The 23,456-nt window shown below is 38.7% G+C and overlaps 1 protein-coding gene across 2 annotated transcripts in view; it reads right to left on the reverse strand.

Annotated features, from left to right (window-relative positions):
• Positions 1–23,456, reverse strand: part of ARAD1 (Exostosin family protein) — a 114,569-nt gene that overhangs the window by 52,876 nt on the left and 38,237 nt on the right. For both annotated transcript variants that reach the window (XR_016246368.1, XM_089372976.1), the window contains exon 2: positions 15,935–16,300. Coding sequence is in view for 1 of the 2 variants with exons in the window: in XM_089372976.1 (XP_089229102.1) it covers positions 15,935–16,300 (366 nt within the window). In the remaining variant the exon portion in view is untranslated. The remainder of the gene's footprint in view (positions 1–15,934; positions 16,301–23,456) is intronic.

The following is a 23,456-nucleotide window of genomic DNA, read 5'->3' on the forward strand; positions in this document are numbered from 1 at the left end:
ACATGTATCAACAAAATGTAATTTGTTCTCAATGGTAATAAAATTATGCTTTTCCTGAATAAAACAAACAAACAAAAAGATCATGCACTATTATGTACAAAGACAATCCTATGAAAGAGCACAACACATGGAAGCCTAGGGCCATTGTATAGCTAATATCATGACCCATATTCAAGCATGTGAACTTGCCTATCAACAGGCTCAATTGCACTTCGATAAAGTGAGGGACTAAATCTCCCCTAGAGGAAATCCATACAGAAAATGCTAGCGTTACTCACAAAGCCCTTGAAGAGATGGACGTTAGAAAGATACTAGAAACAAGGAACTCATAATGCTCTCAAGGGAATTACATGTATGAGGTAACAAACTCTACTATATTGTGGAGGGTTCTAAAGAATATGACAAATAATAGCCATTTGTCCTCTTTTTAATCAACAGGGAATTTCTCTCCACAAGTACAAGTATGTACAAACTTGGATGATTATATTAGCACCAGCAAAAAAGATATCAACTCAGCAAAAAAGATATCAACTCTCTCCCTAAAATTAATGAAGTAACCATCAAGAAGTTGATTGAGGCTCCTACCAAGGACATAACAATACTTAAAACTTTGCAGCCTAAATGTTAGAATTTCCAAACCCAACACATGGCATTTGGTTCCCAGCAATTATTAGTGAAACGAATACACAGCCAAATTCCAAACACATAAAAATTATTTAGCGAAAGCAAAAATTACTTGATCTGAATCACATACACATAAACATAATTATGCCCAATCACCAGTCCTTCAATAATAAATTAATCATGAAACTTACTTGGGCTCCCATACCAGGGAAAATGGCCCAGCTGCAAAAATACAATACTGATCACCAACCTCACTACACTCTCTCGAAACCAACACAAGCTCACTGAGAAGCCTCTCTCAATCTTGTGCTCCTATTGTTGTGTCTTAGCACCTCACATTAGGCTCAATATATAACTTTCCTAAGCTAAGATTGACAGCCAAAATTAGCTCGTCAATTTAACTAAAGATAAGTGACATTACTTTAGTTAACTATCATATTTTTAACTTTCTCTACTTTAACTCAAGTACAAGTCATAAATTTAGCTTTCCTTGCATGTCACACGCAACACATCAACATGTGTGCAACTCACACGCAAACTCTATGTGTCACATGCAAGCTCCTAACGAGGCAAATCAAGGTCCTTCTAGTCAGGCCACAAGACTACAAGTACCTTCTAAGCTACAAAGCTCAACACTCCCTCTTAGCGAGGGAGGCACTTCTAGCAAAACCTCCTCCACCTGAATCTATCTCCAAGCCCATCTCAGTATCTGTCGCTACTCCATCTGACACTAAAGCTTGTCCTGCAATTTATTCTGAAACCAGCGCTGAGAACCTGTCACATCCAACCATGCTCCTAGGATCTTGTTCCTAAGCATCCATCAATGTCATGTCATACCAGCTAAGGCTCCTTGCTGTACCTGAAGAATCACTCTTCCTCACCACCTTCTCCCTCTTGGCAACTGACACTAATCCTGTACCCAAGACCCCCTCGAATATACCCACAAGTTGTCCCAACAACCTATATGACTGCCCCTATTTGATGTTAAGCACTACAGTTGCATCCAAGGTCACTCCCTCTGAATATAGAAGCACCATTCCATCTCGAAACAAAACTCTATATCCAGCATCCTCCAAGGCTGATACTAAGAGCACGTGTACCATTAACCCTGGAAACAAACAACATCCCTGTCACCTCCAAAAATCCTTCTAACTTTAGCTTGAATCTTACACATCCAACCCCCTTCACTGCATGCATGGTGCTAGCTCCACAACTCACATGGCAGTCTGAGTCTGAGTCTGTCTCTGAAACACTGTGGAACACTGACCTCATCCCTGTCATGTGACTAGACACTCTACTATCCACTAGCCATAACCCACTGTCCTCATACACAACAGTACTATTGTCAAAAACACAGGCAACTAGAGAAAATTCCTTCTCGAATTTCTCTGTAAAGTCATCAATCTCAGTTGATGTTGATGCAGCCACCTGATCCTCCTCCTTCTTATGTGGACATTGGCTTGCATAGTGACCAGTCTTGTGACACGCAAAGCACTTCACTTTGCTCATGTCCTTCACGAAAGCAGATCCCCCACTTCCCTTTACCTTTGCCCTTTCCAACAAGAACAAAATTCTCCTCATCATGCTTTCCATCATGTTGGCTTGCAATGTTACAATGGAACGAACAAATAACATACAATGTCTCCATGTTTCCTCTTGTACGAAATCATCCCACAATCTATCCCAACTGGGCATATTTTCCCATGCAATGATCCCATCAATAAAGGCATCCCATTTCGAAGGAAAGCCACTCAAGGCTGATCTAACCAACTCTCACTATCAATAGTTTCCCCCATTGTTGCCAAATCATCTCTAATCTGAGTGATCCTCGCTAGGTATGATGCAACTATGTCAATTTCAAACATCCTTGTGTTTCTCAATTTCTCCTTCAATGTCATCTTCCTATTTTGGTTTATACTCTAGTACAACTTGGTAAAGGATGCCCATATCTCATAGGCATACTTCTTCCCCGACACATGAGGTATAACATGGTCTTTAATGGAGTCCAGGATTATTCTCTTCACCTTCACGTTCCTCTTATTAAACTCAACTAGCTGTGTAGGATTTGCGGGAATTGGAACAGTCTTTTCTACGATGTCTCACAAAACCTACTCCTCAAATAACAAAACAACCTACTCCCTCAAATAACAAAACAACCTGCTCCTTCCATGGGCAAAAATTTCCTAGCCCATCAAACCTATCCTCATAACGTAGCCCAATAGCCATCTTTGTTAAACTGACCAACAGTTAATTTCCTCACCTTCTGTTTGTTGCCTGTTGCCCAAGACTGCTACCCACCACCCGAACCTACTACCCACCACCCAAACCTGTTGCCCACTACCCGAGACTTCCTGCACACTTCCCGAGGCTGCCCAGAGCCTTGTTGCTCCCTGCCCCGAAGTTGCGGGTGTTGCACGGACACTTCGAAGTATAGCAACAAAGTTTTTTTTTAATTTTCTTGTCTGATCCTGTTAGCCTCCTCTCTACAATGACCTAGCATAGAGTCCGACACTTCGAAGTATAGCAGCGAAATTTCTTTTTAAATTTTCTTGTCTCATTCTGCTAGCCTTCTCTCTCTGCAACAACCTAGTGTAGAATCTTTTCGTGGCTAGCTTATGTCGACTAGTAGACACACCCAGCTCACGGCGAATGACAATTAAACAATTATGTCGTGACTGTCCCCTAACCAGCAATGTTGTTCCTATAGCAGCTTCAAACCTGTGCTCTGCTCCAATCCGTCAAAATCATGTGCTATGTTCTTCTCTACTTGCTGCTACAAATCATGACAACCACCTTCTCGAGGAATTCCCCTTTCTACTTGCAACCCAATCCCGTTGGTCTGCTATCGAAGTGCATAACTCTCAATGGTTTGTTGCTCGAGTGTTGCCAGCGTCTTCTTCTCATGGCAATGCAAAAGAAAACGATTACGCAGCCCCACCATCTTTCCCCACAACTCGATACCTGGTCTTGATGAACTATGGTTGTCATTGATGTCAACCCAAATAATAGCCAGTGGAGCCCCGCTTTTTTGACTAAAATGACATGACAAATTATGGTTTTTCGAGTCAAGATCATCCTTGATGGATTCTTCTTATCAAGCCGATTTCAGTGGTATGTGGTACGCCATGAGAGCCTTCACTGTTTGTGGGATATTCTTGTTTGAAGTTGAATGCCCCAGCCTGTGGGCAAAAACCCAAAAGGGTGATGATGTGGCAGCTCCTCGTTGGTCATGTCAAATGGTTATGCAACAAGGCTCTTCTACAAAGGATAAAATAATCAACAAAAGTATATTTTGAAGGGGTTTCAAATCTTAAAAAATCATGAAAAAGGTTTTATGCCAAAAAAACACAAATTAATTTCAAAAACCTAAAAAGGTTTTCTCCCTCCAATATTTGAATTTTTAAATTCTATATCCCCTCCCACAAAAGAATTCAAATATCCCATTTGTAACACCTCAGACATCTATAAAAAGGAGAAATATTCCACCAATTTTGTTATGAAACAAAACAATTATCACTAGCATATAATCTCTGATTTTTTGGCTCATGTGGAGACTTTGAACATCAGACGAGAGGGTATAGAATTTTTGCTTTTGTGGGATATCTGGGATTCATTGAACTTTGTTGGTTTACGAAGGGATTTGTTTGGTGAAGACATGTGTTGAAAATAGCAACAAGAAATGCTAAATATAAAAATGTTAAAAATAGCATTGCTATAAATAGCATTTCGAGATACATTCCAATTTTAGTTAGTCCCTGAACTAAAATTGAGAATTAAAATTCGAGTTTGATCTCAGCCGTTGTTTGTAAAATAATTAATTAATTCATTTTGAGTTAATTAGTTAGAAAAAATCAAACATGAAGTCTATGTGAAGACATGCAACAGTTATCCCCTTGATTGAGGAAGCTATCCCTTAATTAAGGAGATCAGAATGAGTTGTACTTTGAGTTGTAATTAATTAGCTCAGTTAACTGAGTTAAGTCCAGCTATATTAGTTCCAACAGTTTGTGGAACTGATTGTGAGTTCAGTTAGTTAATGCATGCATGCATGCAACTAGTGTACTTCAGATCACTGAATATTCTCTCATAAATAACTCATGCATGTCAGTGCAGACAGAGACCCAGTTGAGATCAGAGGATGGAACAGTGTACTATCAGTTGCAGGAATATTCCCATGAAGATATCTCTAGCATGCAGAAGGAAGTCTTTCCTTGAGGATTGCGCAGTTATTTCTGAGTTTGGTGAGCAGTGTGTGAAGTAATTACACAGAGGTGGCAGCTTGAGGACCCAAGAGAAACTGCACAAGGAAATAGGAGGCTTGGAGGGCAGAGGAAAGGCATATGTTGTGTCTATTCTATCTATGAGCAGCATTGAGGGATTGTACTGAGAGTTGGATAGCTTGTGAGCTAAAGCTTTGTGTAATCCGGAGATATTTCCACTTGTATGATAATACAGAGATCAGGGTTTTTAGCTGAGGCTTTCCCCAAAGTATTCTTTTGTGTTCATGTGTTATTGTTTCTTCTTCATCTGTTATATGTGTTCTATTTGATCTTGTTCAAAATCGATTAAGCATCCCCCGGTTTGTTTGTAGAAGTAGATCAAGTATTTTGCTTTAGTATATTGCATTATCAGGTGATCTACAGTGAGAATTTCTACAACATGTACTCTTCATTTTGGGATTCGGCCCTCCTAGGGCATTAATTTTAAAATGCAACAAGTCTGATTTTGGTGGTTCTAGAAGCTTCAAGGTCAGCAGATTTCTCAGCCTTAAGGACTTTGGTTCCTGTAGCCAAGGGCTCTCATTCCTTGAAAGGATCTGAGACATATTTCAGAAGCAAACGACCTTGTCTCAAGGCAAACCTCTCTGCAGCTTATCAAAAAAAATCCTGTGGTCATTTGTCCTGAAAATTTCGGCCTAACATCTGGAGAAACTCAAGGATCAAGACATGATTAGTATTGTGGCACATTCCTCCTGAAGCAACCTGCAGCCTAGCTTCATTTATCAACCAGCATTCATGACAAACTCTGTGATAACTAGTGCACCCAGAATCTTATGCCATCTTCAAGTCTGCGGACTTGATGTATCAGAAGTGGTGACTTGATGTAATGGATCAAATAATGGCATAGTATTCATATCTGCCGACCATTGTAGCCAGCATGAATCCTGTTCAAAGCCTGCGAAGTTTACATCACAACGAGTATATTGAGACATATTGCACAAAGAGAAAATCTTTGTTTTGTATAATTCATCAATCATTCTACAGTGGCATGTGATGCATCACGTATAGAAGCAGTGAAAAATATCTGAACGTCCTTGTGCCTAATTTATAAAAGACAGAAGTGCAATATATACATAGACAACGCTTGCGTATGAATAATTGAGGTTTCTCTTGCATCTACCTATGTGCAACAGTAAGAAGTGATATCTCCAGCGAAAAGGAAATCTGAAGACTGTTTTAAAAATCCTGAGAGATATCCTATACATATATTTGTGAGATGAAATTAAGCCAACGTGCAGGAGCTACAGTGATCATTAATTTAGCAGTGCTCATCCTCTGTGGGCAGACAATGGTTTGAATTTGAAAAGTCACAAGCGGTATTTATGCACAGCAGTTGCAAGTATTTGGGAACAGCCCCTTCGCAGTCATCCTTGCTACAAGCACTTTATTACGGAGTTGTCTATAATGCGACTTTTTGGAGATTCCGGTGACAGAATCCGGCGGAAGAAATTGAGGTTATAACTTGATTTGTTGCAGTTAAAATGGTTTTTTAACTGCATATTTGGATTTAGCACCTTGAAAAACCCCTGGGACGCTTTGATTGTGCAAAAACTAGCTATCAAATTTGCGATTCCAATAAATTGCTGCCGGATTTTGACCGGAAAAACCCACCGGAAAGGCTTCCAAAAAGTCTCATTATAGACAACTGCCTTTATTACTCTGAAGAAGGCAGTTAGAATTGTGCTAAAGTCTGGGCATCCTAAAATTTTATGACAGTCCCATCATTAAGAGTTTAGCACTTACAGGCAGGTGTCCCACAGTTAAGGCTTCTCATATACTGCACTCAAATTACATCATCAGCATGGCTACAACAGTCACTTTCGTTACAATTCTCAGGGTTTGGTGGTAAAGGTTATACAGTCCAGCAGTAAAGGCTTGATTGTCATTCTGCAACAAGGGTTTCATCATTTGAAATAAATTCTCTTGTACAGTGGTCTCAGATTGGCATCAATAAGTAGAAGTGCAGAATTCTACGGTGGTATCTCTTCCAGCATTCTCATTATCAAGGGAATTACTACAGGGCATCTGCTCTCATCATTACTTCATGACCAACTGGAAGAAAGAATCCCATATCCTACAGTAAGAACTTTCATTATTTGTAATGGTTTTCATCATCTAGGGTTTTAAAGGTTTGGTTGACTAATCAGTATGCAGCAGTAAAGGGTTCTTCCAGACACTACTCTGTCCAGCATTTGCAGGGTATCATAATCAGCAGCAAGGGCATAATTGTTTCCTCATTCTTCTCACTGGCTTTATTACTACAGCAGTTTGGCAGGAAGAGTCACTTGTCATCAGTTGAAAACTTGCAGAGTTTTATAGTAAGGGTTTTGCGATGTCATTGTATTATTTTTGCTGATGTAAGTGGGTCATTGTCCCTGGTACAGGAGCCCACAATAGTTAAGTCTAATATATTATTATTTTCTTGGTGGTTGGTTGGTGCTAGGCAGTTGGTTGAAGTCACCTTTATATTGGTGCCTGAAAATACTTTAGAGTGGTAGGTTGGTGCTAGGGCAAGTTGGAGCATCCTTCTAGTGGGTGCTGGTAAAACAGGGTGTAGGAGCATATTTTCAGCAGTTGGAGCTGCCTAATAAAACTAAAATGCTTTCTTTAGAGTACTAGGGAGATTGGGCTGCCCTTTTCAGTTGGAGCTGAAAGATTGATGCACTCATAAAATTATTACAGAAGTGTTCGGTGGTTTTTCTCCCATAAGGGTTTCCACCTAAAAAATTTTGTGTCCATTGTCTTAACTTTGTGCACTATTGTTTTATATTTGTTGTTGAAGATAAATTACGCTCTGAAAAAATAAATTAACTAATTGTAAGTGAAATATTGATTCACCCCCCTCTCAGTATTTCCAACAAGTCTTTTGCGACTACTCGTATAACACGGGGATGTTTCCTCTACCTCTGCGTCTCAAGCTCCTTCAGTACCTATTGCTATTGCTCTATGGTTCCGTCATGTTGGCCATCCAACTGGCCCAATCTCCTTTGTGAGTGCCGCTCTGTGGCCAGTCTCTTGTCTACCCGTCCATTGGTATCCTGTTTGCCAATCTAGCTAGGCTCCTTGCCATTGGTCTGTACCTCGACCACTCTGGCCCAACTATCTCTGCTTGAGTCGTGCAAACTTGCTCAATTCCCTAGCTAGACTTGTTGGTGTCATTGGTCGGCCAATCAATTGGTTGGCCCAACTAGTCGACCACCAAACTGTTTTTTATTTTTTTTCTACTAAAATAAAGGGCCCTTTTTCTACAACTCAAAAAAATGCCCATAAAAAAACCCTCTTGGCCCCTTAAAAAAATCTCTCCACTTTAAAAAAAAAATGTTCGTATGATCCGAGCCAACCTGGCTTCAGCAATCCAATATGAACCCAGCTTCCTACAATTCCAAGATCAATTCAAAGTTTTGGCTCTGACACCATGTTAGAATTTCCAAACCCAACACCTAGTATTAGATTCCCAACAATTATTAGTGAAACGAATACACATGGAGATTCCTCACATAAAAAGTATTTTAGTCGAAGCAAAAATTACTCCATCTAAATCACATACACAAACAAATTTTTGCCCAATCGCCAATTCTTCATTAATAAATTAATCACAAAACTTACTTGGTCTCTCGTACCAAGGATAATGGCCCAGCTGTGAAAACACAATATTGATCACCAACCTCATTGCAGTGTCTCGGACCTAGCACATGCTCACTAAGAAGCCTCTCTCAATCTTGTGCTCCTATTGTTGTGCCTTGGCACCTCACATTAGGTTCAATTTATAACTTTCCTGAGCTAAGATTGACAGCCAAAATTAACTCATCAAGTTAACTAAAGATAAGTGACATTACTTTAGTTAACTATCCTATCTTTAGCTTTCTCTACTTTAACTCAAGTACAAATTGTAAATTTAGCTTGCCTTACATGCACATCTCATGCATCTCACATGCAACACATCAACATGTGTGCAACTCACTTGCACACTCTGCATGTCATACGCAAGCTCCTAACGAGACAAATCAAAGTCCTTCTATTCAAGACACAAGACTAGAAGTAACTTCCAAGCTACAAAGTTCAACATTAAAATGGAGAAATTTGATAAAAGAATGAAACAAAGTATTGAATCATAGAGACCCTTCCAAGGAGATGCACTACATCAAAATTTTGAGGCGCGGACAGCATATGTAAGGAGATGGAGAAAAGAAACAAATGAAGCTTCATCAAGTCAGGTGGGGTACTATTCTGGAGGAGGGGATTCAAACAAGTTGGGAGTGTATTTCAATTTTCAATAGACAAGAAGAGTTAGATCTTCAAATAGGACAAAATGAAAATACAATAGAGGAATGTCAACAAATGAAAATTAGGCAAGAACTTCTTGCATAGGTTTTAATGTCAACATGCAAGAAATGGTTCAAGACATTTCATTAATAACCACTTTGGAAAAGTGGTCACTAATTATATTTTGCAATTCACTAAGGACAAACTAAAATATGCTATGTTTTTCAATTGGGTCTAATAAAGAGCATTTAATGCGTTGATCACTTAGACTAGATTTAATCTCAATCGTACATCTAAAAATTATATTAGGGTTCTAATAGATTATGGTTTTAGAAAAGCATAAATAAGACAAAATAGAGGTATTGCTCACAGTTGAATAGTTGAGCAGATTAGCGACAGGAGGAAAGAGAGCAACAATAGGAAGAAGAGAGTGAAAACTCGCCCAACCAAAAAGGCAATACGGCAATAGCAGCGAAGATTCTAGTGAAATACAACAACATAAGGAAGGATACAGAAGATAAAGGATGCTTTTCAAATAATGAGGACGCCAATAGATCAGCTAAAACAACTTGGATCTTGAGAATGCATCCAAGACAACTTCTTGCATGCCCATGAAGGAGTACAAAGGGCACAGGCAATGCATAGGATGTTTCAATTGATAACTTAGTATGTGTTGTGAACATCGTGATTAAATCACGATTTTTTTGCTCAAACGATTTAATCACCGATTTTTTCGGTGATTTTTTTATTTTCAAATAACCATGATTTTTACAGAGAGAAACAACCAATAAGAGAGAACCAAAGAAAACAAAGGAAAAATATATATATATATCACCGAAAAAATTGCGATATGACCCGTAAAAATTGTGGGGGCGCAGAACAATGAGTAAGAAAAGCAATTTTTGGGTTTTTTTTCCTCATTCTTTTCAAACAGAGGGCAAGAGAAGAGAAAAGTAAAGGAATTTAGCATCCCAAGCAAAAAAAATCAAGTTTGGACCAAGTTTCTTCAATAAAGCGTGGTTTTCAAGTATAGGCATCAAATTTGGCCATTTGCTTTTTGTTTTTTTCTTGTTTTTCCTTGAGTTTCTCTCACCCATTTATTTTCCATGATTTATGTTTGGATTTGATTGTGTTTTTTTCATTTTTGTTGCATATAGTGGAGAGAGTTTATTTTGGTCAAAAATGCAAAACTTAATTGTTAGATTTATTTATTTAATTTCTTCTTATGCCCTAGTTTGAATGTGTATTTTTTGCCAATATTGCTGCATTGAGTTAAGGGTTTTTTTTGTCAAAAATTCAATATGTTGTATGTAAATTTTATTTTTATTTTTTTAACTTGCAATTCTTCTTTTGCCCTAAGTTCAACTTCAAACTTCAAATTTCATCTTATATTAAAACTCGAGTTCAACAAAGTTACAAACATGCCAAGGAAATTGGACCCTCTGTGGGAATTTGATGGACCTGATGGAGGATTTGACAGATCAAATTTGACTTGCAAGTTATGTGGGCATCATATGACGGGGGAGGGGGGAGGTATACATATTGAAGTATCACCTTGCACAAGTTCCTGGACATGAGGTAGGGCCTTGCACAAATACAAATCCAGAAATCATCCGAAGAGCCCTCAGATTATTGGAAGAAATAGAGCAACCAAATTGTCCAAGTCAGCTCTGAAGAGTCATCTAGCAAGGAGTAGAGTGTCAAGATTGGGATGTGAACATGAAAGTGGTGTTGGTTCTACTTCACCATCAACATCTACAGCCAACCCTATAGCTACCTCATCATCTTTTGTTCCTAGAACCACACCTGGTTCACAACCATCTATCTCTTCAGTTATTTAAAAAAGGGAGAAAGAAGAAACTGACAAGTTGTTAGACAAGTTTCTTCTTTGGAGTGATATTTCTTTCAACGTTGCAAGGAACAAGCTAATTTTCCAGCCTGCGGTTGATGTTATTTCTATTGTTGGCCCAGGGTACAAAGTCCCTTCTTATGATGACTTTAGAGGGCGCATTCTTCAAAATGAAAAGGTTGATTGCACTAAGAGATTGGAGGAGTTTAGGGAATCATGGGCACACACAAGATGCACTATGATGTCAGATGGTTGGACCGCTCAAAAGGATAGAATCCTTATTAACTTCTTGGTTAATTATCCTAAGGGGACAATGTTTATGAAATCTGTTGATAAATCTCCACATATCACAAATGCATGGTTATTATGTGATTTGTTGGATGTGTTCAATCAAGAGGTGGGTCCACAACATATTGTCCAAGTCATAATGGACAACGCTGCAAATTATGTTGTTGCTGGCAAGATGCTTATGTAGAGACATCCTACCTTATTTTGGACACTTTGTGCTGCACACTGCATTGATTTGATGTTGGACATAGGAAAAATTCCTTTTGTCAAGGATATTGTTGAGTCATCAAAAAGCATTACAAAATTTATATATAATCATGCATTTGTGCTTCATTTGATGAAAACATTCACCAACAACAAAGACTTGGTGCGCCCTGCCATTACACGGTTTGCCACCAGTTTCATATCTCTTCAATCCCTGTTGAATTCTATGTGGGATGTGAAGAGAATGTTTCTTTCAGAGGAGTGGCGTGCTTTGGCATTTAGCCACAAACCAGAGGGAGAGGCCATATGTAGGTTAGTTTCACAATAGGAAAGCTTCTGGGCAAGAGTGCAGGAGGTGTATAGCATTACTGAACCTTTGGTAAAGGTTCTTCGATTAGTTGATGGAAACAAGCCCGCAATGGGCTACTTGTATGAGGCCATGGATAGGGCCAAAGAATCCATTCAGACCTACTATGATGATAAGGGGGGTGAGGGGTTTTAGAAACAACAACTCCTATGGGAAGTGATTGATGAGCGATGGAACAATACACTCCATCGTTCCATTCATGTTGCAGGGATCTACTTGTACCCTGCATTTGCTTACTCTTGTGATTTTTTATTTGATGTTGAGGTCATGGATGGATTTTTCACTTGTGTTTAGAGCACGGTGCCATCTCCTGCAAAACGTTCAGAAATCTCCAAAGAAATGGAAATATACAGGATGGCAGGTGGCACATTTAGCTTTGCCATGGTTGTTGTGGATAGGAAGACTAAAATGCCAGGTAAGCTTTAATTTGTTTCAAATTTCATTGTCTATTCAAGTTCATACTTTGCTTCAACTTTCAAATTTCATGTTTTTCTTATGTTTATCTTATTTGTTGTAGATGCATGGTGGAGAAGCTATGGTGGCAGAGTACCCAATCTCCGAAGGCTTGCCATTCGAGTGCTCAGCCAAACATGTAGCTCCGAAGGCTTGCCATTCGAGTGCTCAGCCAAACATGTAGCTCCGAAGGCTTGCCATTCAAGTGCTCAGCCAAACATGTAGCTCCTTGGGATGTGAACGCAACTAGAGTGTATTTGAAAAAATACATACCAAGAACCGCAACAGGTTAAAATATTTCAAATTTCCAATTAATTTTTTGAATTCATAAAATAATATTTTTTATAATATTATTTTATTATTTATAATTTATCAATTTATGACCCTTGTATAGGTTGGAGTCCTAGCGACTTAATGACATGGTCTACGTCTACTACAATTTTCAATTGTGGGTGAGGCAACTTGAGAGGACACCTAATGTGGAGGCCATCTCATTGGATGGGATTGACACCACTGTTGCATGGAGGGTTGAGGCCGAGAGGCCTATCATGGAGTCGACCCCTGATTGGTTAGAGCAGGAGGTAGTGGAGTGGGTAGAGGAGGAGGAGAAGGAGCGACAGGAGGAGGTGACACCACCTACCCTTGTCACTAGTAGAGGACGTGGTATACCTCCTATAGCTCCTAGTTCTTCAGCGTCTAGAGCACAGCAGAGTCCACTGCTAGCTCCACCGCCATCTACATCTAGAAGGAAAGTTGTTGCATTTTCTCGCAAGAGGGGCAGAGGAAATCAGTAGTATTAGTTATTTGGTTCATTTCATTGTATATGACATTGTGACTCCTGATATGAGATACAATATTATATTTTTTGTTGATATTTTGAGGTTGAGTTGGGACTCGGGACTTAGTATTCAAGACATGATTCGTTGTTATGTGTGATGTAGCACTAAAAATGATATTTCACATCTTATATATTAGTTATTTTATCATATTTATGTGTCAATGCATTTATTTTATGTTGTGGATGCTTTAGATATTAAAAAATGAATATTTTTGTATTTGCCGATTTTTTCTTGATTTTCGCTATTTTTTTTTATTTGGACCCTCGTCGATTTAATCCCGATCGCGATGTTCACAACACTGGCTATAAATAATTGATTGTTTCAAAAGTGTTAGATACAACAACCTAGGACAATACTGAGAATATATGCACCATAAGATGCTCAAAGTTTTACCATTTTAGAAAGATTATGTATACTTTTATGCCTACATGATTAAGCTTACTTACCGCACCCAATCTGCACAGGTATAGATAGGTGTGAACCAGTAACAAAAATTAAGATTTGACATAGGGCCAAGCTGATAGCCAATGCATCTCTCTTCCTGGGAGATTTACTGCCCTCTTAATAATAAGTTAGAAGATACTATTCTGAAAGAAAACCACATAATTATACCACCATCAAAAGATGTGGAGCCAGCAAACCAAGATATAAATTTCAGGAGTATCCCTCCCAATATGAATATGTTTGTCCACAAAAGGATCTGTGTAGCATCTAGACTCTATACCATGCAGACTTTGTATAACAACATTTAAGAGTTAGACAGCAGTCATATTTTTAAATTGAGTATCGACACTTTCATGCACACTCTTATTCCAGTTAGCAAAAATATAACTGTATTTACTATTTTAAATTTTGGAAAAGTTACCAAAAACAGGCATAGAACCAAACTGTTTTTGAGTTTCCGATATTATAAGACAAATATACTTTAGGGTGAAAACTCACCCAAACCAAAAAGGGTTTCCCAAATTGTTTATAATCTAACTAGTTACTTCCTCTGTTTCATCCAATTCATCCATTAATGCATTCTTCTAGGTTTGCAAGCATTGAATAATTAAATCAACTGAACTTCAATTCTATGGAGTCATCCCCAAGGTTACCTAGGAGCTGGAGCAGGAGCAACATTTTCAGAAGCTCCCAGTTCAGGAGCGAATCGAGAAGCGAATTTTTATATAATATATACTTTTTATATTTTGATGCATATACGTCAACAAAAGCATGTAGAATGATGAATTAGATATAAAAAGCATAAAAACATAGATTGAACCATATAACATCAATCATCTAGAAGTTATAATCTTCATCAACCACGTCTACAAGTTAGTAAAATACAACATATTGAGTCTCATGATTCATCAATCTTAAAGTTTCAAACTTTCAAAATTCAATATACAACATTTATCATCATTGATCACCAAAGTTGTACTTGTAAGCTAAGTGTAACCATTACAGCAAATAATATCTAACATGAAATGAAATGTTATAAAATGAAATGAAAAAACTTTCAACTTTCAACTGCCAACTGCCAACTTAAACTTCAAACTTAAATTGTCATATATTGTTTACAAAAAATATCATAATAAATATAAAAGAGTCAACAGTTATAAAAACTACTAGAAGCTAGAAAAGAGAAGTAATTCTATTATCTATTGCTAATGTTTGGGCCTCTTTGCCACCACGAGAAATGTCTAACTTTTGGGCCTTGTTGGAAAATCAGGTTCTTTGTCATTAATATCACCCTCTAAGCATTAACATAAGATAGAAAAAAACATAGCATGTTAAGTCAAGATTTTGTTTGAGTGATGGGTACATTTTTAGTAGGGTCATGATAGAGGAGTTCGACAACCAATGTCACTAACATCAAAGTACACAGAGGGATTGGTGCTCTTGATTAAATCAAGTTTCATACCCTAATACATGAAAAAATCCAATGGAAACATTGCAACCCCCCCAATAATCCTGAAATCTTGAAAAACTGATAAGTCTGTTGGATTTTGAACGAGATCTAAAATTCTATTTTCTCCATATGAAATCCAATGAGGTCGGAACCACTCTCAAACATCCTGAGTCATTTCATGGTAATGTTAAAAATTTAAGTAAAAATGAAGATTTCATTTTTACTTTAAGAATTTAATATTACCATGAATTGCATATCAATATTAGGGTCATAGGCTTCATCATTAGGCTGCCCCACTCAAAAATTATTTGTTTCTTTGAAAAAAATTGCATTTGGAATGTTACTGCAAAAAAAAATTGCAAAAAAAGACTAGGGAGCGAAAATTTCGTTCCCGGGGTCGTTCCTGAAGGGACCACGCTTCGGCAGCGGATTCGAGGGGGAAGCCGCTCCCCTGCAACCCTGGTCATCCCACCCCAATTCATTTAAGTTTGTAACTATGCTACAAGAAAGCATTTCATAGTGCCTTGCACAAACACACTAAAAATGCATGCCAGAAATGTAACCCTTGAGGCATTGCAAATTGGTAGCCTAATACTTTTAATACTCTTGTATTCAGAACTGAAAGCTACAAAAACACAAATTCTACCCAGCCACTCTTTGGGGATGAGTTAACTGCTTATGCCTTTCAACTATCTATAATCAAGCTTTTTTTTACAACAATTTCCTGAGATTAGTTTGAACTTTGATCTGATTTAGAGACAACTGAGAACAATATTGGAAGTTCAAAAACATGCATCAGAGTCATTCTTAAACAAAATTCAGCTTCATTTCAGGTTGATGTCCAGAAGCAGGGAAGGAAAAAAGTATAGTTACCTTTAATAGTTCTTTTTGATATTGCAAAACCCTCTCTAAGCTTACACTCCTCAACATTGAGGCCAAGTATCGTGGTTGTACTGCATCAGAAGAAGGTACGAAGATTGCGATTTTTGAATAGTCTATGATGTCTTCGAAAGGTAATTCAATATCATCACTAACAATCACAGGTACACACAAGCTCACTATTGCATCAAATAAACGGCATGCAGAAGGCGTATCCCCTGCAGGGTGCAAACAAAACTTTGAAGTGTGCATTCCTTGTGTTGCCAAGCGTCGACTTTCTACTGATTGTGTCCCATGCTTTATTATCATGTCTTCCTCATCTTCCAGCACTTGAAATAGCATATCACGCACTCTTCCACCCTAAAATAAGAAGTAAAATCAAAAATATTAATATAGCTGAAGGAAGATGGACATAAAGCAAAGACAATTTCTTATAAACACAATGTAAATTTGTACAAATAGACCAGCGTGCCATCAATATAGCTTAACAGCACCTATAAAATCTATTTCAAATAAAATGTTTCCTTAAATGTAAGTGAGCACCCTGCTGTTTATTCATCTGAAATAAGAAAAAATATTATATTACCATTACAGCAACTCTTGGCCAAATTAGTCACATCTTTAGTCATTTTATCTCAAGGGCATACACATTACAAAGCCTTAGATATGAAAGAGGCTTGCATTGGCAGATTTAAAATCAACACAGATGACTTTGACATATTATAATTGCAAAATTTATAACAAAAATCTAATAAAGAAGAAAAGCTATGCAAAAATAGCATTGTTAGTCACAAACAGCTAGGATGCAATGCAGCCACACCCTTTTTTCTGGAGACTTTCAACCCATAAAATTGTAGGATTGCATTTTTTACTCTTAAATGAACTCATATTTGAATGTAAACATGAAAATCACTTACAGAAAAATTGAAGATATCTCTTCAAGAGTCATCTAAAACCAAAAGTGCAAGGGTGGGATCCAATGTTACTAGAAATGTTGTTTCCCTTTTACGATAGTTTAATTCTTAAATAAACAAAAGGTACCTTTGACCTATGTTCCACCAAGTTTCCATGACAAGGTAACGCAAGAGCACAGAGACGCACATAGGGGATGTGGGAGCACCACCAAATTCTAGGAAATTCATGGGGTAGAGAGGGACGTAGTCTCTAAAATTATAAATACAAAAATAACAATGATAAAATCCCAACATTGTGCAATCCAATAGAAACACTATAATCCTACCAATACTAAAATGTAATGTCCCCGACCACTTAGGAAGCATATGACGGAGTCCGCAAGCCTAACATGGTCAACCAGGGGACTTAATTTGCCTAGGGAGGGACACTTCCTAGTGAAAACTCACTTTAATTTTATAAAGTGAAAATATTATAAAGTGATTTTATAAAAGTTAAAAAGGTAAAATGGCGGCAAAAGTGGCCACGAGTTTATAAAAGAGAAAAAGTGAGGAGACAATCCTCATTCTTTCACTTGCATTTTTGAGAAAAAAAAAACTCTTGGGGAGTTTTGGAGAGAAGTTGAGGGTTTGGAAAACCCTCACCACCATAGTTGGTTTCAATTTTGAAACCTAAGAAAACGGATTCATCCTCCCCGTGTCCCAAATCTTACGTGTCGAACACAATTCTCGACGGACAGGTGTCTGATTCGTGGCTTGAGCGTGCCTAACACATGGGATTCATTGGGCACGCGAAATGGACTCACTCAACCAACGTGTCCCAATTTCAGAACTCTTGTCCCTCTAAAAAGCGTGTCGCCTTAAAAGCCTGATTTGGAACATTTCTCACACATTCTTGAGTGTTTCTCTTTCTGTGGGTGTGTGGAAGCAACTAGCAAAGGGTTTGGGAGCGTTTTGGAGGTGATTCAAGCAACATGTAAGTGCATTTTGCTTCTATTTTTTTTCCATTTTTTCTACATCCGTTTGCCTGTCCATTTTTTTTACATGTTTGTGCATTTTTTCTTTTTTTTTACAGCATTCATGGCTCAATCAAGGGCAGTAGGGAAGGGGCAAAGGAAGGGGAAGAATGCCCCCATTGGTGATGCCCCTCCTGTTCCAATTTCATCAGGGTCTGCAAGTGTTCCCTATTGATTTTTGAGTAGCTTGGGAGGTACTCCAAGCCCTAGGGTTCAGGGTTTGGAGGTTGGAGCACTACAATGGTCACTTGTGGGCTTGGAACCCAAGGTTGGGATTTTGCACCCATCGATGTTTGGGCCAAAAACATGAGGCATTTTGGACATGTGATGGATGGAGATGATAGAGGACGGCGAGGAGAATCCAACACTTCGAGAATCATCGAAATTCAAGTTGTCCTTGATGAGTTATGAATTTTTGAAGTTGACAATGGGTTTTTAGGCATTCATGTCATGTAGGCTTGAAGCGATTTGTCCAAAAGACATGTCTGTTCGTGGAGCCCTTCTTATGTGTATAAATAGAAGGTGATTGATGTTCATTTGAGGCATCCAAGAGAGCAACACATAGCAAGAGAGGAGCTCGTTGAAGGAGGAGAATATCTCTGTCTTGGCCACATATAAAAGGAGTAGGACCAGTGAAGAGGAAAAGGCTTGGAGAAGCATTTTTCATGATTGTTTGGGAGCCACCTTTATCTAGCAGCAGGGACGAGTGAAAGGAGGTAAGGTTGGGCTTGTTTTGGTGTGGTTTGTGTAGGCAGATCTCAAGAAATGAAGGTCGCAGCCCTGTACAGCTACCAGTAGGGAATTCGTGCCTTAGATCCCTATGTTATTGTTAAGGAAGGGTCGTGGATAGTACAGTGGGCTGGAAGGTGCCCTACCAACCAACGAGTTAAAGGAAAGCCTTTGTCTAACATAGCCGCAACTGTCAGGAAGACTTTTGGATGATGGAATGAAGTTGAAGCAGACTAGTGTCTTTCCCTATTGAGGGCCATTATCCCTTGTATGAGAGCCCTAGACTGTTATATTATATGTTGTTTAATATAGGGAAGTTGGGTTGAATATTTTGTAAAAGGTTGTCTCTACTTGTGCATGTGTGATTTAATGTTTTATATTGTTCCGCTGTGCAAAGTAGCTTTGCTGAGATTCTTGGTTTGGTAGCGTTAGAGATTCTAAGATTCTATCCTAAACCCGAGATCGTGGAAATTCAACATTCCCTCTGTTGGAAGTGGGGCTACAACGGCAGCTTCAAATGATGAGGGCAAAATAAATTTAGAAAGACAACAAGCTCAAGATAGCAAATATCCCTTGTGGAAGTATGTCACATGAGATCAAGGGTCAAGCAACAAATTGAAGGGAGGACGCAATGTTTCTTGGACATGCAGCGATTGCAACAATTATTTCAAGAGCACTTAATTCTGTTTGGAAGCTCATATGTTGGGCTTACCATGTTGTGGAATTGTAGTATGTGCAAATGTGTTTGTAGCTAAGAGGAAAGAAATGGAAAAAGAGGCCAATGCTGGTGTGGCAAGGTTGGTTGCATCATCTAAAAATAACAAGAATGAGGATCCCCGTCCATTCTTGAGGAAAAGTAGCAGTAAATTTCCATCTGAGAGTTTTGGTGGGGATGTAGGTCAAGCAGCAAAAAGAAAGGCAGTGGCACTTGGTCCAGTGGGCAAGTTTTTTCAAAAAGAGAGACAGGAAGAGCTTGATATCATCGTTGCCTTCTTTTTCTATCTGAACTTCATATCCTTTAATGTTGCACGCTTCCTTTATTTCTTGAGATGTGTCGAGCTCTAACTCAAAGGACTCCATCAAGGAATGTGCCTCCTAGGTCAGAGAAGCTTAGAACCAAATTGTTGACTAAGGCAAAGACAGAGGTGGACAAAATGCTTGACATATCCAGCACGCCACCCACTCACCAACTTCATGGGGTCTTCCTTGAATGGACCAGTTTTCTTGAAATCAGTGGATGCAAGGATGCACAATATATTGGTGAGTTGTTCATTAAAGTTATTGAAGATGTAGGTGTTGATTCTTGTGTGCAAATCATTACAAACAATGCACATGTTTGCAAGGTTGCTAGCATGATTGTGGAATCTAAATATCCATGAGTATTTTGGACACCTTGCATTATTCATTACTTGAATTTAGCACTTAAAACTATTGCTTCCGATGTGCCTTGGAATGGAAGTGTTATTAAGGGTGCACTTCTCTGCAAATTTGTACAAAATCATATAAATGCCCTCACAATCTACAAGGAGTACACCCATCTATCATTCTTGGTCCCTTTTATGGTTATTAATAATTATGGTGCTAGAGAGTAGGAAATGGAGGGGCCAAAATGAAGATGGGGATGAAGAAGCTGGAGAAAGTCGAATTGATGAAAACCCCGATGAGGAGGAGCTGGAGGAGGGTGAACATGACTCTCAAAAAACTAAACAAGACCAAACCCCATTATGGAAATATGTTAACAGGGCTGAAACAGGGAGAGGGGGTGGAACCACTAAATTTCATTGCCCCCATTGCAACAATGATTACACAGGTTCATACACCCGTGCCAGAAGACACCTCTACGGGAAAAGGCCATGGGATGGAGACAAACAAATAGTTATCAAAACTTGTTCAGCGGTGTCAGCAGCAGATAGAGCCAAATACATAAGAGAAGAGGAGGAAGCCCAATACAAATCAAAAAAATCAAGGGGTTTCTTTGAACCAAGCTCACAATCACAAGCACAAAGAACTCCTTCAGCATCCTCCCAAGGCAGTGGATATGGAGGCACAGGGTCATCAGGTTTAAGGCGTAGAACCATACCAGATTTCCTTGATGAGGGGTGTAGGAATGATGTGGATTCAAAGGTTTACAGGTTTCTCTATGCATGTGGGATACCATTCAATGTTCTTCGCTCACCTTATTGGCACGAAATGGTTTCTGCCATAAAGATGCCCCTAAAGGACACAAGAGCCCTGGGTATGACAAGGCAAGAACCGTTGGACTTGATCATGAAAAAGCAAAAATATCACATTCTTTGAATAGAATGACAAGTTATTGGACTGACCATGGGGTGTCCATTGTATCTGATGGATGGACAAATGTAAAAGGCAAGCCATTGATAAGTGTTCTTGCTGTGTCTGTTAGTAGTGCCATCTTTCTAACTGCACATGATTACTCAGACAAGTTCAGGACCACCATCAACATTGCAGAAGCATTACTTGAAACAATTGACCGTATTGGGCCATACAATGTCATCCAACTCATTACTGATAATGCTCCTAATTGTAAGGCAGCGGGAGCAATTATTGAGGATAAATACCCCAACATATTTTGGTCTAGATGTTTGGTTCACACATTGAACCTTCTGATGCATGATGTTGTCAAGAACAAAAATGCACAATACAAATGGATTGGTGATTTGTACAAGAAAGGCAAACAAATGATAAAATTTATTACAAATCATAGCAATACCCATGGCCTTTTCCGCAGTCACTCGAGATTGGAGTTGTTGAAGATTGCGAAGACCAGATTTGGTAGCTATTACCTCACCTTCAGGCGCCTTTTGAAGGTAAGAGAGTCATTGGCTAGCATGGTATCAAGTCCACATTGGCAAGTATTAAAGGAAAGGGCTACAAATGCAACGGACAGGCGAGGTTTTGAATTGGTGGAGGAGGCCGCTCTTGATGGTCAGTTTTGGACAAGTGTGAGGCAAGTATTGGATTTCACCAAGCCCATTTATCACATGATTCGGTTTGCAGATACAAACAAACCAGTGATTGGCGAGGTGTATGCGCAGATGGATACCATGTTGGGGCAAATAAAAGATATTGTTCATAACAAAGATCCCGACTTGTACAAACTGATTCATGATTGTGTGTGTGAACGATGGAATAGACTTAATCTTCCACTACATTGCTTGGCGTATATCTTTACGCCAAAACACTACTCTACATCTTGGTTGGGCCAACCTGCACCAAGGGGTGGGATTAGAACCAAACCCCATTTAGATGCAGAGGTAACTAGTAGATATTTGCAAGCATTAGAAAAGTTGATACCTGACAGGGAGGAATGTGCAGTTGTGCGCCTTGAAATAGGCAAATACTTCAGTGGCACTGGTTTGCTTGGTACCTTCCATGCAATGGAAGACAGAGATAGATTTGATTCTCTCACATGGTGGGAAACATATGGCGGCCATGGACTTTTACCAAAATTGGCAAAAAAAGTTCTATCACGGGTTGTGAATACTTCTTCTGCAGAGAGGCATTGGAGCACCTACAGCTTCATACACAATGTGAAAAGAAACAGACTCAATGAAAACCGAGCAGAAAGCTTGGTTTATGTGCACTACAACTTGAGGTTATTGAGTCATTACTGTGATCGAGATTATGAGGATCCCACATATAAAATTTGAGACAATCACCCAGAGGATGACAATTTGGAGGATGGTATAGTGCATCTTGAAGAACTGGAAGAGGAACTTATAAGGGATGAAGATGAAGCAGCTGCAGCTGCAGGAGCCATGCCACCTCCACCTCCACCATCCAGTAGCAGTGCTCAAGGTCCGAGTCTTGTTCCTTTGTTGTCGCCACCTCCATCTACACCCTCACGTGGAGGGCATGTGCCTTCTAGTTCTAGTCGTCGGTCTGTGCGGGAGACTCCTAGAAGACCACCACGACCTGCTTATACTCCTGGAGACTCTCGTAGCAAGGGCCACATGTAGATTTACAGTTTACTTGTCTTTTCTAGTTTCTATTAGTTTTCATAATTGTTGAGTCTTGAGTCCTTGACTCTTGACTCTTGACTCTTTCATATCATAATGATATTTTTTGTAAACAATATATGACTGTGACAATGAAAATTTGAAGTTTGAAGTTGGCAATTATAACTCATTGGTAATGATTGTGAATTATGAATATGATGCTTCGTGAAAGACTAAAGTTGTTTCATTTCATTTCATTATTCATGTTTCATTTTATAACATTTCATTGCATGTTAACAATTAGAATTTAGGACTTAGAAATATCTAAGATATTACTTCTTGTAATGGTTAAACTTAGCTTACAAGTACAACTTTGGTGATCAAGGATGATAAATGTTATATATTGAATTTTCAATTTTGAAAGCTTGAAGTTGAAACTTTAAGATTGAATTTGATGAACCATGATTCACGAGACTCAATATGTTGCAGTTGTAATATGTATTTTACTAACTTGTGGACATGGTTGATGAAGATTATAATTTCTAGATGATTGATGTGATATGGTTCAATGATCACTCTATGTTTTTTTATGTTTTTTATATCTAATTCATCATTCTACATGTTTTTGTTGACATATATGTATCAAAAATTAAAAAATATAAAATATATATATATATATATATATATATATATTTTTTAAAAATCGCTCCCGGATTCGCTCCCAAACCAGGAGCTTCTGGAAACGGTCGCTCCCGCTCCCGCTCCCAAGTAACATTGGAACTTTGGCTCACTCATTGAACCCAAAATACTACAGCCATGAGTGGCTGAATAGTGGATCTTCCCACAGATTCCCTCCTCACATGGATTGCGAAATTTTACAGGGGAGGAAGGATGCATCGGG

The sequence above is a fragment of the Pinus tabuliformis genome, chromosome 8 (genome assembly GCF_031772625.1).
Source record: "Pinus tabuliformis cultivar Carrire ecotype Pingquan chromosome 8, CPIR1, whole genome shotgun sequence".
NCBI classification, from domain to species: domain Eukaryota; kingdom Viridiplantae; phylum Streptophyta; class Pinopsida; order Pinales; family Pinaceae; genus Pinus; species Pinus tabuliformis.